General features: G+C 45.2%; 1 protein-coding gene across 4 annotated transcripts in view; it reads right to left on the reverse strand.

Moving 5' to 3' along the window:
* The window catches only part of LOC118390706 (active breakpoint cluster region-related protein-like), a 315,098-nt gene that overhangs the window by 190,533 nt on the left and 108,230 nt on the right, over positions 1 to 16,335 (reverse strand). For 3 of the 4 annotated variants that reach the window (XM_052456994.1, XM_052456995.1, XM_052456996.1), the window contains exon 2: positions 6,339 to 6,517. In XM_052456994.1, the coding sequence (XP_052312954.1) occupies positions 6,339 to 6,517 (179 nt within the window). Of the gene's footprint in view, positions 1 to 6,334; positions 6,518 to 16,335 lie in introns of all 4 variants that reach the window. The other variant, XM_052456997.1, reaches the window with a different exon arrangement.

The raw sequence follows: 16,335 nt of genomic DNA on the forward strand, positions 1-16,335 counted from the left end.
CAGGCTTTACTAAATGGATGGAATGAAACAGGACACACAGTAATAGTGAGGTAACGGCAGGATTTACAGACGTTTACAACACTGAGGCGGTTTGACAGCTTGGATATTAATTAGGGCTTTTATTCTGCACAAAGACAGCAGATGTGACTGAGTAACCGCAGGCTGACAGGCACTGAGATGTGACACACAGACAGAGACACAGTCAGTAGACTTGTGTAATTCCCAGGCCCAGTGTGAAGTAGTGGTGTAATGGAGAGGTGCCCCACATTACAGGGGGAAACCTCTCCATGGGGGTCATCTCCTCCTCCACTAGAGGGCTACTTATGTCACTGTTGTAGTGTTCCCGCCCAAGTCTCAAAGCTGTGACTCAGTCACTACAGCTAAAGCAGCTGAGGAACAGCTGTAGGAACACACACACAATGGGCTCCCTGTGACACACACGTCTGTCAGCATGATGGACGTCACCGTTTCATTCTGACAGCATTAAGTTCCTCTCGCTCGTTCTCCTTTTCCCTCGTTCCATTTCTCCAGAGATAAATAGAACTTGACAGGCAGAGAGTAAATCTGGTCCAGAGAGCATGTCACCACCCATCATGTTGAGGTGTCAATAGGAGCTCTCTGGCCAACACACACACACACACACACAACCCTGTCACACACACACACACACACACAACCCTGTCACACACACACACACACACACCCTGTCACACACACACACACAACCCTGTCACACACACACACACACACACACCCTGTCACACACACAACCCTGTCACACACACAACCCTGTCACACACACACACACACACACACAACCCTGTCACACACACACACACACAACCCTGTCACACACATACAACCCTGTCACAGACACAACCCTCACAGCAGAGGTCTACATACACAGCACCAGGCCGTCATTGTAAATAAGAATTTGCTCTTAACATTGTGAAAAGACCCCAATAATACTTTTCACTCTGTTATTTTTATCCAAGCACACAGTACAGACCAAGCCTGTCTATGGGTGAGCAAGCTGTGGTGCGTTGGCAGTTTCTTCCCCCTGTCAAATCCTGTTTCCCTTCCTGTAGAGGGGCAGTGGTAGGCTGCAGATTTAGCCAATATCCTATGTTACTTTTGGCCAAACCCCTATGCGGTCAAGCCCTATCTGATCAAAAGTAGTACACTATATAGGGGATAGGATGCCATTGTGGATGCATCCTGAGACTCACCCTGAACTGCCTGTGGACAGGAGTCGTCAGCATGCATCCTGGTGTTAGAGGACTCTCCAAGTCTCCACACTCAAACACATCCTCATTTTCCAGCACTTTGTCCAAGTAACACAACACCTCCTCCTCCTCCATGGTCCTCCTCACAGGGCCTAACACCCTGTTCTCTTCCTTCCTTCTTCAGGCGTCCCTGGGCCTGCCCAGGCACCACAGACCTTCCTCCAGTGCAGCAAGCCAGTCTAGTCCTTCCTTCCTTCCTTCTGGGCCCACAACCCTCCTCAGCGCTGCTGAAATACTCAACGTTCTGCCTCTTTTTCCTTTTGTCTTTATATTATCTTAGTTTCTTATCTTTCTGTTGAGAGCCAGAGAGTCTTTAGCCGGAGCTCCACCTCAATCAGCTGTTCCTGGTGTTGTGTGCAGCACAAACACACACACACACACACACACCTCGTAACACATACAGACATGAGCAGGGCGATAGCCCCGCCTACCTGCACCCCTCCCTCTCAGTCTTCGTGGTGTGTCACTGTTCTGCCTCTACTTCCTCACAGGGTATACACTCCTCTCTCTATGCCACTCAATTCAATTTCAATTTCATTTAAGGGGCTTTATTGGCATGTGAAACAAACAATAAAACATACACAGTAAACACAACCGGCTGTGATTAGGAGTCCCGTAGGGCGGCACACAATTGGCCCAGCGTTGTCCAGGTTTGGCCAGGGTAGGCCGTCATTGTAAATAAAAATTTGTTCTTAACTGACTTGCCTAGTTAAATGGCAAAAAAATATATATATTTCACAAAAAATCATAATATTGTCGCTCCCTCCGTCCCTCCCTCCCTCCGTCCCTGCCTCCCTGTGTCGCTCCCTCCCTCCCGCTCTCTCTCCCGTCTCCCGCTCTCTCCCTCGTGTCCCGCTCTCTCCCTCGTGTCCCGCTCTCTCCCTCGTGTCCCGCTCTCTCCCTCGTGTCCCCCGTCTCCCTCTCGTCTCCCACCCTTTCTCCCTTTCTCCAGTCTCCCGCCCTCTCTCTCGTCTCCCGCCCTCTCTCTCGTCTCCCGCCCTCTCTCTCGTCTCCCGCCCTCTCTCTCGTCTCCCGCCCTCTCTCTCGTCTCCCGCCCTCTCTCTCGTCTCCCGCCCTCTCTCTCGTCTCCCGCCCTCTCTCTCGTCTCCCGCCCTCTCTCTCGTCTCCCGCCCTCTCTCTCGTCTCCCGCCCTCTCTCCCGTCTCCCGCCCTCTCTCCCGCCCTCTCTCCCGTCTCCCGCCCTCTCTCCCGCCCTCTCTCCCGTCTCCCCGCCCTCTCTCCCGTCTCCCGCCCTCTCTCCCGTCTCCCGCCCTCTCTCCCGTCTCCCGCCCTCTCTCCCGTCTCCCGCCCTCTCTCCCGTCTCCCGCCCTCTCTCCCGTCTCCCGCCCTCTCTCTCGTCTCCCGCCCTCTCTCTCGTCTCCCGCCCTCTCTCCCGTCTCCCGCCCTCTCTCCCGTCTCCCGCCCTCTCTCCCGTCTCCCACCCTCTCTCGTCTCCCACCTTCTCTAGTCTCCCGTCTCCCGCCCTCTCTAGTCTCCCATCTCCCGCCCTCTCTAGTCTCCCATCTCCCGCCCTCTCTCGTCTCCCGCCCTCTCTCGTCTCCCGCCCCTCTCTCGTCTCCCGCCCTCTCTCGTCTCCCGCCCTCTCTCGTCTCCCGCCCTCTCTCGTCTCCCGCCCTCTCTCGTCTCCCGCCCTCTCTCGTCTCCCGCCCTCTCTCGTCTCCCGCCCTCTCCCGTCTCCCGCCCTCTCCCGTCTCCCGCCCTCTCCCGTGGAGAGGGCCTCAAATAGTGTCCATGAAAAGATCTAGTCAAAGTACTATACTACCCTGTTAGACATAGATGACCTGACACATCCACAGCAAAATACAACTATGGTCAAATCACACAGGTTCTGTTAGGTGCTGTATTTACAATTCCAGAAGCTCAAACTTTCAACCTGCATTTCACAAGAGATAAGCATTTATAGCTTTTTAAGTTCTGCAAATATGTAACATGCAAATAATAGAACCACATGGCTTGTTTTCACCTCTATTGACCACGCCTCAAGTGTAGAGACACATTACATTCTGGATCAAATTAATTGATATTACATGAATAAAGAGACTGGATGTGAAACTCAAATACACCAGCAACCAGTCTTCCTCACCCTTCAAATAGGGAAATGGTTCCTGCAAGTCATGGAAAAAGGTTTCGATGTGGGTTTGAGTGTTTCCCCTTTCCTCAGAGCTCTGCAAGCCAACCAGTCAGTGGTCAACATGCTGATCATCTGACCAATGGGAGATAGGGATGATGGAAGGAGAACCTTAAAGCTTCTCTTTTCGTTTATTGATGCAGTCAAACAGGTACTATGTATTCAGATCAGATGATAAATGACTTAGCTTTGGCAGCTAGAAGTTAGTAACGAGTGCGAGTCGGCTTGGTGGCTGCAGTCTCTTTCTACCAATTGAATTCAAAGGGCTTTATTGGCATGGGAAATATATGTTTACATTGCCAAAGCAGGTGAAGTAGGTAAACAAAAGTGAAATAAACAAATAAAAAGTGAACAGCATCTCCTCGCGCCACTCCAATAGCGTGTGATGCAGGAACAAGCCGAATTGCGGAAGCAGAGATTCCCGCCTGCCGAACACCTGCCCTCGCCGTTGTTAACAGAACTGCGGGAAAACAGTGCCCAACAGGCTGGGGCAAAGTACAGAGTCTACCGATGTGCTAGCTACCTATCCCGCCAGCTGTGTACCGGAGTCCTAGCTAGCAGCCAGGATCCTTCACTAACGCCTGCCAAATACCTGCCCTCGCCATCATTAACACAACTGCAGCAAAGCAGTGCCCGAGTCTCCTTCTTCTGTTGGGTTTATTGACGGTTGGCATCCGACGTTATTGTGCATTACCGCCACCTACTGTTCTGGAGTGCCTCCCGCTTGTGTACCGAGTCCTACCGAGTCCTAGCTCAGAAATTAGAAGCATAAAGAGGTGTTCCTGCAGATGCAAGAATGTCCACATGCAGGAAAGTGCTGAATTGCACCCTTCGCCTACACTCAGGTGCACACACAGTGTAACTGCTGCTAGCTCCATTCAGCTCTGCATGCAGCTCTGTGTGCATTTCAACTATTTTTTTTCTTTTTCTGCTGTTTCCCTCACTCATCATACCGGATGTGGAGCTGACTGGGTATAAATGGGACTGGGTTTGGTGGTCCTTACGTCCGTTCGAACCGGGTGTCCATATTTAAACAATTTATTTATTTTGGTAGGGTCAGAGAGAAGACCTCTACTTTTGCAGGTCTATTTGCTGTGTAAGCCCATTGCAGAAGTTACAGCAGGTCTATTGCTGTGTAAGCCCATTGCAGAAGTTACAGCAGGTCTATTTGCTGTGTAAGCCCATTGCAGAAGTTACAGCAGGTCTATTTGCTGTGTAAGCCCATTGCAGAAGTTACAGCAGGTCTATTTGCTGTGTAAGCCCATTGCAGAAGTTACAGCAGGTATATTTGCTGTGTAAGCCCATTGCAGAAGTTACAGCAGGTCTATTTGCTGTGTAAGCCCATTGCAGAAGTTACAGCAGGTCTATTTGCTGTGTAAGCCCATTGCAGAAGTTACAGCAGGTCTGTTGGTGTTCTGTCCGTCTCCCAACACCAGGTGGAGACGGGGATGTATCAGTGGACTATTCCATAGTAAAAGAATAAACACTAGGGTCACATAATGATGTAGGAGGGAGAGAGAGTATTGCTGGCTACTCTGTTGGAACAACTGACACTGTTGTCTGAATAAACGCAGTCTCCTTGTTCACACTAAAATCAAATCAAATTTTATTTGTCACACATACACATGGTTAGCAGATGTTAATGCGAGTGTAGCGAAATGCTTGTGCTTCTAGTTCCGACAATGCAGTGATAACCAACAAGTAATCTAACTAACAATTCCAAAACTACTGTCTTATACACAGTGTAAGGGGATAAGGAATATGTACATAAGGATATATGAATGAGTGATGGTACAGAGCAGCATACAGTAGATGGTATCGAGTACAGTATATACATATGAGATGAGTGCGTAGACAAAGTAAACAAAGTGGCATAGTTAAAGTGGCTAGTGATACATGTATTACATAAGGATGCAGTCGATGATGTAGAGTACAGTATATACGTATGCATATGAGATGAATAATGTAGGGTAAGTAACATTATATAAGGTAGCATTGTTTAAAGTGGCTAGTGATATATTTACATCATTTCCCATCAATTCCCATTATTTAAGTGGCTGGAGTTGGGTCAGTGTCAATGACAGTGTGTTGGCAGCAGCCACTCAATGTTAGTGGTGGCTGTTTAACAGTCTGATGGCCTTGAGATAGAAGCTGTTTTTCAGTCTCTCGGTCCCAGCTTTGATGCACCTGTACTGACCTCGCCTTCTGGATGATAGCGGGGTGAACAGGCAGTGGTTCGGGTTTTTTTAGTGAGGAGTAACACTAAAAAAAACACACTCCAAGCATCAGCTATTTTCCATCACCTTTTGGCATCCATTTGACCTTTCAGTCAGACAGTGGCCTGTGTGGAAGATAAGGGTCAGGACCGGGTCAGCTCTGTCCTTGCAGAGAGGGTCAGTGTGTGAGGATAATGATAAATGCACGTACCCACACACACAGGCCTACTGTCACTACTACCACCACTGGCACTAGTATGGTACCCCTTGGCCCCTACTCATTGAGAGAGTTTTTGGTATTCCATACTGTTGGGTTAGTGTATAACCATTCAGACAGTCATTACCATTTAGCAAGCTAAAGCTAAGCTATTTCTTGTCCCTTTGTCATACAGGTTACATACTAAACTGATGGCAAAGCTACCATATTATATGAGTTTGCTTCTGTGCTGAGTTCTGACATGTGTCTCAGTTAGAGACGGAGGCTGTGCATGAACACCTGTAGTGTTACCATGAAGATAAAACTCTAGTGGTTAATTAATGTTAATTACACAGGCCTGAAGAGATCCGCCTGCAGGAAGTATTCACGATGTTAGGAATAGGAAGTGTTGACAACACACTGTGAGGAGTAAGAGGAAACCTCAGCCCCAGCAACCTCTACAATACGGTCCTGTCCTCCTGTGTGACTCACCCCGGGCAGCAGGCCATCTGGGGGGATGGGGGAGATGTCCTCTCCATCAGGGCCACGGGCACACAGGCTCGGGGACATGGTGGGGGACTCATCTATGAAGGGCATGGTCTCTGAACCGTCCTGACTCTTATGATCCTCTGCTGCGTCACCGTCATACCCGTCTGTGTTATAGTTGAAGTCTGGGGGAGAGATGGAAACAGGGGTTAGTATTAGGGAACGATACATCGGTGAAAATATCCGAATTGTCCGATATTAGCTAAAAATGCTGTGTGGATCGAGCAGTCATTTGAAAGAGTAAGAAAATGTCTGCGAGACAACTCGAAGGCGAAATCCATTAAAGCCAAGAAAATGTCATTCATTGCCCTTGACAATCAACCGTTCTCTGTTGTGGGTGATGTTGGCTTTCGCCGACTGGTTGAGCACCAGTACACACAACCAAGTGCTCTATTTTTCAGATGTTGCCCTACCGGAGTTACACAGGAATAGCGTCACTACTATTACCTTCACGACATACATACTATGGAACGCCGTTTGGGTCTGCGTGTCAAAAAAAAAATACAGTAGCACTGTCAAAGCTGTACATAAAAGTGTGCAAACAAGCAAACACCGGCCACAAATGATGTGTTTACAATACCCCGTTGGTAATAAAGCATAATTTGTTCACCAGCAACTTCTGGGGTAGCTAGCTTTACCTTGGTACCAAGCTAGCACCAATACAACCAGCCTGAAAACGATGACCAGTAGAAACTGCAGTCATTTTCATTATTCTTAGCAATGATTTAGGAATCCTTGTGAGTAACTATTAGCTAGGTAGCCACTTGTTGTTTGCCTATTGAAATTGCACTTCAGTTCATGAAAATAAATAGCTAGCCAGCTACTTAACCCTGTTGCCCAAATCTAATGTTATAAGCAGCCAGCAAGCTTCATCTGGCTAGTGAGGTTGTGAAAATAGCCACAATAAGGATTAGGCACAATAGTGGAATTTGCAGTTTGCCTTCAAAATAACAGTATGTCATTGACAGTGATGCAAATGAATACAAACTGTAGAATTATGCCGTACTTTCATTTTGAAGGCTAATCCTTATTGTGGCTTGCTTCACATAGATGGGCCCGACCACAATTAATCTAAGAAGAACTCTCTTATAAATTGGGGTTATTTTAGATGACACCTAGCTACATAGTTACTGAAACAGATTGTGTGTCGTTTTGCTATGTTTTTGGGGAAGAACATTGTTTGCATCCATCAGCTAGTTAGCTTTTTTTAATGACCAGTACTGTAGGTGAGCGAGACAACTTTATCAGCATCATAGCATATGTATCGATGAATCGTTGTGACATATGAAATACGAGTGAGTGTAATCAACGTGTAATAACTACACAAAAAAAACGTATGAACACGTTAAATATTATTTGACACTCAGTCATATTCAGGTCCTGATTGGTCAAATATTGTTATTTTACATGTCAAATAGTGTTATTTGTATTTTCAAGTATTGTGGTGGCAGCATCATGTTATGGGTATGGTTGTCACCAGCAGGGACTGGGGAGTTTGTCAAGATCAAAAGAAATAGGAAATGCATCGTTGAGTTTGTATCCACAGTGAAGGTTATTTGCTTCCCCAATCAAAAGCCCTGTGTTTAGACTGAGGTTGGCACTAAACTGAAGGACTGGGCTACCGCACTAAGGGCTATCCCAGTCAACCCCGAGGCTACAGCTGAGGACACAAACAAGAAGTCCCTCTACGACCTCCACAGAGTCATCAAACAAGCATAAGGACAATATAAGAACAAGGTGGAATCCTATAACACACGCTCCGACGCAGGTGGCAGGGGCTACTGTCCAAAGGAAGACCCAGTCGTGATCTTCCCAACGATGCCTCTCGACCAGAGAAACTCAATGCATTTCATGCATGCTTCGACAAAAAACAGAGCCATGCACGAGGGCCTTCGCTGACCCAGGGAACTGGGTGATTCACAGTCATTTTCAACCTCTCCTTGTCCCAGTCTGTAATACCCATGTCTCAAGCTGGCCACCATCCTACCTGTTCCCAAGAACTCTTAGGCTACCTGCCACAATGACTACAGTCCTGTATCACTCATATCTGTAATCAGGAAGTGCTTTGATGGCACAAATCAAGTGCTTTGAAAGGCTGGTTATGGCACACATCAACTCAATCATCCCAGACCCACTCAAATTTGCACACCGCTCCAACAGATCCATAGACGATTCAATCTCTATCTCACTCCACACTGACCTTACCCACCAAGATGAGAGGAATACCTCTGAGAATGCTGTTCCTTGACTACAACTCAGCGTTCAACACCACAGTGCCCACAAAGCTCATCACTAAGCTAAGGACCCTGGGACTAAACACCTCCCTCTGCAACTGGATCCTGGACCTTCTGACGGGCCGACCCCAGGTGGTAAGGGTAGGCAACATTTGCTCCGCCATGCTGACCCTCAATACTGGGGCCCCATGTACACACGGGGTGTGAGCTTCGACTTCTTCGGTCTCCAAATCACTAAGGACTTTAAATAGTACTACTGCACTGTTGGAAAAGTGCAAGCAAGAAATACATTTCACTGTACTAGGGCATGTGACAATAACAACTTGAAACCTGAAGGGAGCAAAAACCAGGTAAAATGTTGAGAAAAAACTGCCTCAGTCTTCTGAAAAAACTGCCTCAGTATTCTGAAAAAACTGCCTCAGTCTTCTGAAAAAACTGCCTCAGTCTTCTGAAAACCTAACCCTGGAATAGAGTTTTATTTTTTAGCGGGACAATTACACACATTTGAATTCTAAAGACACGCCAGAATGGCTTTCCAAGAAGTGTTGAATGTTCCTGAGTGGTCCAGAGACAAGGTTTGAATAGTGCTGAATATATTAAAACGGTCAGTGATGCCACACTGGAATAGGCTTTGATATGCCTGTAGCGTATCTCATGTTCAACAAGATACAGAAATAATAATGAAATGAAAATACTACTCATATTACAGAGCAAGCAGTAAAGCTTCATATGATACTAATCTTTGATTTGTAGCACCTACAATGAAACATTAAAGGAAACTTAGAACCCTAGGTGAGGCCAAAATGTAATAAATATGCTTTAGATTATTAAAAAATATTTATGCTTTTAGATACAAATGTCAAATATGTCAACAATAATTTCTCCAAAGGACTATTCTATGGACTACATTTTGTGAAAATCTCCAAAATCTCTCTTTTTGTCTGGATTTCGTGAGCAGAAAGACTGTCTCCATAGACCACACAGAGCAGCAGCTTTGAACACATCTAGCTGCGATACCACTGACAAATGACTCCTAATTGAAAAATAAAAGGGGTATCACACAGAATCTGAAATCCCCAGTGGGATATAGGCCTAGATAGACAATAGAGCCCTAATATGAAGCAGACCATCTGTTTTGCTGGGTGACAGGGACTTGAGAGCCAGCTGACTGGGCACAGGAATATATACTCTAACAACAACCATATGGCTTATGTGGTGTATGGTAGATCAAATCAGAAAAGGAATATCACATATGATGGGGGTGGGATTAACTTGTGTAAACACTGCCTAGCACCACAGTCACACCAGAACTAAACACCTTTCTGAAGGTTTTGACCTCGATGTTGTTATTATGTTATTCAGACTCCTCATCAGAATGCCTGATTTGAGAATGGATTTAGGTCACTGTGGATGAATGCATCTGCTAGAGCTAGACAACTAAAATACAAAATGTGGACTTGAACCCATTCAATCCAATCTCAGGAGAGTATTTATTTATTATGTGATGCATAATCCTATCATCATGCTGCTTGGCTACACTCTAAATTCTTTATTGCATATCCCAAAGGTTCTCTTCCCTTCTATTATCTGCAGAGGCACAGAGCCCTGAATGCTTGTGAGAGAAAAATCACCATATCATCACACATATCTACTTTAAGGAGAATGGATTTAGGCCTAAGACGAATAGAAAGCCATACAATCGTCTAAAATAGTCAAATTATAATAGTGAACCTAGGGTTGCAAAAACTCTGGTAACTGTCCCAAATTTCCAGTGAGAAGATTCACAGATTAAGCTGAAAAGGCCACCTCCCATCATGGTGCAACTATCCAGTGTGAGGGGTTTGAGAGGGGATGAGGCCAGTGCAGACTGGGAAGGCCCTCCGGTCTAATACGGGGAATACGGTGAATGTAGGCCAGCAAGAGGGCCTCCGCTCTCTCTCTGCTCTCACTACACTGCCTGCAGCTTTCCATCACACACACACCACAGGAGGTTGGTGGCACCTTAATTGGGGAGGATGTGCTCGTGGTAACGACTGGCACAGCATTCTGGAATGGTATCAATTACAGCCTCCACTGACACACACTGCCCTTTACTGTCGGTCTCCACTGCTCTCTGTTCATAGGTTTGCTGGTCTGTCTGTTTCTGTGTTCCCGTTTTCATGTTCTTTGCGCGGACGTGTGTGTGTTCCTTTGTGCCTGTGTGTTTCTATCTGTGTGTACCTGTTTCTGCACGTGTTTGTCTATGTGAATATTAATGTGTGCTAATGGGTTAGTCCGTGTGAATACCTTGTGTCTGGGTGTTTTAGAGTACGTAAGTGTGGATATTAGTCAGTGTGAATACTTTGTGCCTGAGTGTTTAGAGTACATAAGTGTGGAAGTGGTCTTCATCATCTCTCCTGATTAACTCTGTTATCCTGATTAGGATAAATTAAAGGTAAAATAAAATAAAGGAAGTGTTTCACTGTGAAACTGCCTGCAAGGAAAAATGAAGCGTACAACTGTGACCAATAACCAGAAAGGCTGTGTGTGCGCATGCGCGTCTGGCACTGCTCTAGAATTCAGACAAAAAGTACAAGCTCCCATAGACTAGTGTAGAAGGAGATAAAGATGGCAAACGTATATAACCATATTAGAGATCGAAATCTAAAGACAACTGAAAGTGACAAACTGACATTTTTATTTTCATCAAAAACAACTTTATATCGAAGGAGTTCCTTTGATTTGACAGTGAGCAGATGCTCAGTTTGGCGTGAGATGACTGTTAGACCCCGATTAAATATTTCTATGCATAAGCTTAGCTAGCCAACATCGCCATGACATCACCTACAAGTGTGATGTGGGATTTCTATTGGAGCAGTTTCTGCCTTCATACTGTACAGTCTTTCACTAAACACTGTGCTGGTGATTCACTAACTCATTTTCTGGCAAAGGCCAGAGGGAAATACCACAGAGAGACAGACTGGCCTTTATCTGTTGTGATGCAGCGCCAAAACAAGGTCTTTCAGAGAGAGCTGCTCGAAACAGAGTTTGTAGAAACACTGAAACATGTGCCAACTCTGAAACCAACACACATTGTAGAGCTTGCTAACTAATAAAAACTCATTCAGTGAACTACAGTATCAGCAGCCACTTGGCTGTGGCCATTCATTCCTAAAGATTTAGATGCACTATTGTAAAGTGGCTGTTCCACTGGATGTCATAAGGTGTATGCACCAATTTGTAAGTCGCTCTGGACAAGAGCGTCTGCTAAATGACTTAAATGTAAATGTAAATGTAAAGAACATCCCAGTCTGGAGCAGTCATGTTATCTGCTGTTTCTGCTCTAATGGGCAGAAACATGAGTCAAAATAAGACAGTGAGATCCTGGTGAGATCCTGATGCCTCAGTGAACACATTGTGTAATTAATGAGCTAGAATGCACTTACTGTTTTCTCAAACATTAGATCTGTTGTCTACTCCAACAGAAAACTGAAGCATGCATGAGAGTTGTCAAAGACTCCAGCCACCCTAGTAATAGACTGTTCTCTCTGCTAACGCACGGCAAGCCGTACCGGAGCGCCAAGTAGAGGTCCAAAAGGTTTCCAAAAGGTTTCTTAAGGTTTCTTAAAACTCATTTTTCAACCACAAGTTTCTTGTTAACAAACTATAGTTTTGGCAAGTCTGTTAGGATCTACTTTGTGCATGACACAAGTCATTTGTCCAACAATTGTTTACAGACAGATTATTTCAGGTATAATTCACTGTATCACAATTCCAGTGGGTCAGAAGTTTACATAAACTAAGTTGAATGTGCTTTTAAACAGGTTGGAAAATTCCAGAAAATTATGTCATGGCTTTAGAAGCTTCTGATAGGCTAAGTGACATCATTTGAGTCAATTGGAGGTATACCTGTGGATGTATTTCAAGGCCTACCTTCAAACTCAGTGCCTTTTTGCTTGACATCATGGGAAAATCAAAAGAAATCAGCCTAGACCTCCACAAGTCTGGTTCATCCTTGGGAGCAATTTCCAAATGCCTGAAGGTACCACGTTCATCTGTACAAACAACAGTATGCAAGAATAAACACCATGGGACCACGCAGCCGCCATACCGCTCAGGAAGGAGACGCGTTCTGTCTCCTAGAGATGAACATACTGTGGTGCAAAAAGTGCAAATCAATCCCAGAACAACAGAAAAGGACCGTGTGAAGATGCTGGAAGAAACAGGTGCAAACTTATCTATATCCACAGTAAAACAAGTCATATCTCGACATAACCTGAAAGGCTGCTCAGCAAGGAAGAAGCCACTGCTCCAAAACTGCCATAAAAAGCCAGACTACGGTTCGCAATTGCACAAAGATTGTACTTTTTGTAGAAATGTCCTCTGGTCTGATGAAGCAAAAATATAACTGTTTGGCCATAATGTTTGATTATGTTTGGAGGAAAAAGGGGGAGGCTTGCAAGCTGAAGAACACCATCCCAACCGTGAAGCACGGGGGTGGCAGCATCATGTTGTGGGGGTGCTTTGCTGCAGGAGGGACTGGTGCACTTCACAAAATAGATGGCATCATGAGGCAGGAAAATTATGTGGATATATTGAAGCACATCAAGAAGTTAAAGCTTGGTCGCAAATGGGTCTTCCAAATGGACAATGACCCCAAGCGTGCTTCCAAAGTTGTTGCAAAATGGCTTAAGGACAACAAAGTCAAGGTATTGGAGTGGCCATCACAAAGCCCTGACCTCAATCCTATAGAACATTTGTGGGCAGAACTGAAAAAGAGTGTGCGAGCAAGGAGGCCTACAAACCTGACTCAGTTACACCAGCTCTGTCAGGAGGAATGGGCCAAAATTCACCCAACTTATTGTGGGAACCTTGAGGAAGGCTAACGGAAACATTTGACACAAGTTAAACAATTTAAAGACAATTCTACCAAATACTGATTGAGTGTACGTAAACTTCTGACCAACTGGGAATGTGATGAAAGAAATAAAAGCTGAAATAAATAATTCTCTCTACTATCATTCTGTCATTTCACATTCTTAAAATAAAGTGGTGATCCTAACTGACCTAAAACAGGGATTTTTACTAGGATTAAATGTCAGGAATTTAAATGTATTTGGCTAAGGTGTATGTATGTACATTTCCGACTAACAAATTGACTCTGTACTGGTGCCCCTGTATATAGACTCGCTTGTTATTTTACTGCTGCCATTTAATTATTAGTTAAATTGTATTTTCTCAAACATGTTTTTTTACTTAACTTCTTAAAGCATTGTTGTTTAAGGGCTCGTAAGTAAGCATTTCACTGTTGCACACTTGTCGTATTCGGTGCATGTGACAAATACAATTTGATTTGATTACGATAACTAATCCTTTCATCAGTGTTGTTAGCTAGCTAGCGATATTAGCTACTATGCTAGCTGGTTAGATAAACATGGTACAAGCATTTCACTACACTCGCAATAACATCTGCTAACCATGTGTATGTAACCAATAACATTTTATTTGAAGATATCGGATAGGAGCTAATAGCTAACGTAGCTTGGATTTCGTAATTAGAGCAGTAAAATAAATGTTTTGTCATACTCATGGTATACGGCATGATATGCGTCTGCTAAATGACTTAAATGTAAATGTAATACCACGGCTGTCAGTCAATCCGCAACAAGGGCTTTAACCACCGAGTTTATAATTTCTATTATGAACTGGATGGTTCAAGCCCTGAATGCTAATTGCCTGACAGCCACGATATATCAGACTCTATACCATGAGTATGACAAAACATAAATTTTACTGCTCTAATTACGTTGGTAACCAGTTTATAATAGCAGTAAGGCACCTCGGGGGTTTGTGGTATATGGCCAATATACCACGGTTAAGGGCTGTATCCAGGCACTTAGAGTTGCGTTGTGCATAAGAACAGTCCTTAGCCGTGGTATATTGGCCATATACACCACACCTCCTCCGGCCTTATAGCTTAAATATACCACGACTTTCAGCCCATCAGCATTCAGGGCTTGAACCAAACAGTTCATAATTAGTATTCTAGGGCAACAAGTAATGACAGAAGAAAAGCTGCATGCATCTAATTATAAACAAGTTAGCAAAAAAAAGCTGAAATATCAGCCTATCTAAAAAGGCCTGTACAGCGCATGTTATACATTTGTCGGTTATGGTTGGGGCCTCAGATTTTCACAGGCGGTTGTGGATGGGTTATTAGAAATTGCAGAAGGGTGCGGGTGAACAAACAGCTGACCCGCACATCATTACCACACACACACACACACACACACACACACACACACACACAGATATTAGCAGCACTATTACACGATGTAGGCAAGGCCATAGTAAATCATTGAAAACAGACAGTGATTTACAGTAGAGTGACAGTAACAGCAGTGTTACCTCTCCACGACCACCCCTCATCACTGTCAAACGCTCCCTAAAACACTTCTGCGAACAGGCCTTTCTAATCGACCTGGCCCGGCTATCCTGGAAGGATATTGACCTCATCCCGTCAGTCGAGGATGCCTGGTCGTTGTTTAAAAGTAATTTCCTCATCATCCCAAATAAGCATGCCCCTTTCAAAAAATGTAGAACTAAGAGCAGATATAGCCCTTGGTTCACTCCCGACCTGACTGCCCTTGACCAGCACAAAAACATCCTGTGACGTACTGCAACAGCATCGAATAGCCCCCGCGATATGCAACTGTTCAGGGAAGTCAGGAACCAATATACACATTCAGTCAGAAAAGCAAAGGCTAGCTGTTTAAAACAGAACTTTGCATCCTGTAGCTCTAACTCCAAAAAGTTTTGGGACACTAAAGTCCATGGAGAACAAGAGCACCTCCTCCCAGCTGCCCACTGCACTGAGGCTAGGTAACACTGTCACCACCGATAAATCCATGACAATCGAACATTTCAATAAGCATTTCTCTACGGCTGGCCATGCTTTCCTCCTGGCTACCCTAACCCCGGGCAACAGCTCCGCACCCCCCCGCAGCTACTTGCCGAAGCCTCCCCAGCTTCTCCTTCACCCAAATCCAGATAGCAGATGTTCTGAAAGAGCTGCTATACCTGGACCCGTACAAATCAGCTGGGCTAGACAACATGGACCCTCTCTTTCTAAAATTATCCCCCGCCATTGTTGCAACCCTTATTACCAGTCTGTTCAACCTCTCTTTTGTATCGTCCGAGATCCCTAAAGATTGGAAAGCTGACGCGGTCATACCCCTCTTCAAAGGGGGAGACACTCTAGACCCAATCTGTTATAGATCTATATCCATCCTGCTCTGCCTATCTAAAGTCTTCGAAAGCCAAGTTAATAAACAGATCACTGACCATTTAGAATCCCATCGTACCTTCTCCGCTATGCAATCTGGTTTCCGAGCTGGTCATGGGCACACCTCAGCCACGCTCAAGGTACTAAATTATATCACAACTGCCATCGATAAAAGACAGTACTGTGCAGCCGTCTTCATCGACCTGGCCAAGGCTTTCGACTGTCAATCCCCGTATTCTTATCGGCATACTCAATAGCCTTGGCTTCTCAAATGACTGCCTTGCCTGGTTCACCAACTACTTCTCAGACAGAGTTCAGTGTGTCAAATCGGAGGGCCTGTTGTCCGGACCTCTGGCAGTCTCTATGGGGGTGTCACAGGGTTCAATTCTCGGGCCGACTCTTTTCTCTGTAAATATCAACGGTGTTGCTTTTGCTGCGGGTGATT

The sequence above is a fragment of the Oncorhynchus keta genome, chromosome 11, assembly GCF_023373465.1.
Source record: "Oncorhynchus keta strain PuntledgeMale-10-30-2019 chromosome 11, Oket_V2, whole genome shotgun sequence".
Classification (NCBI taxonomy): domain Eukaryota; kingdom Metazoa; phylum Chordata; class Actinopteri; order Salmoniformes; family Salmonidae; genus Oncorhynchus; species Oncorhynchus keta.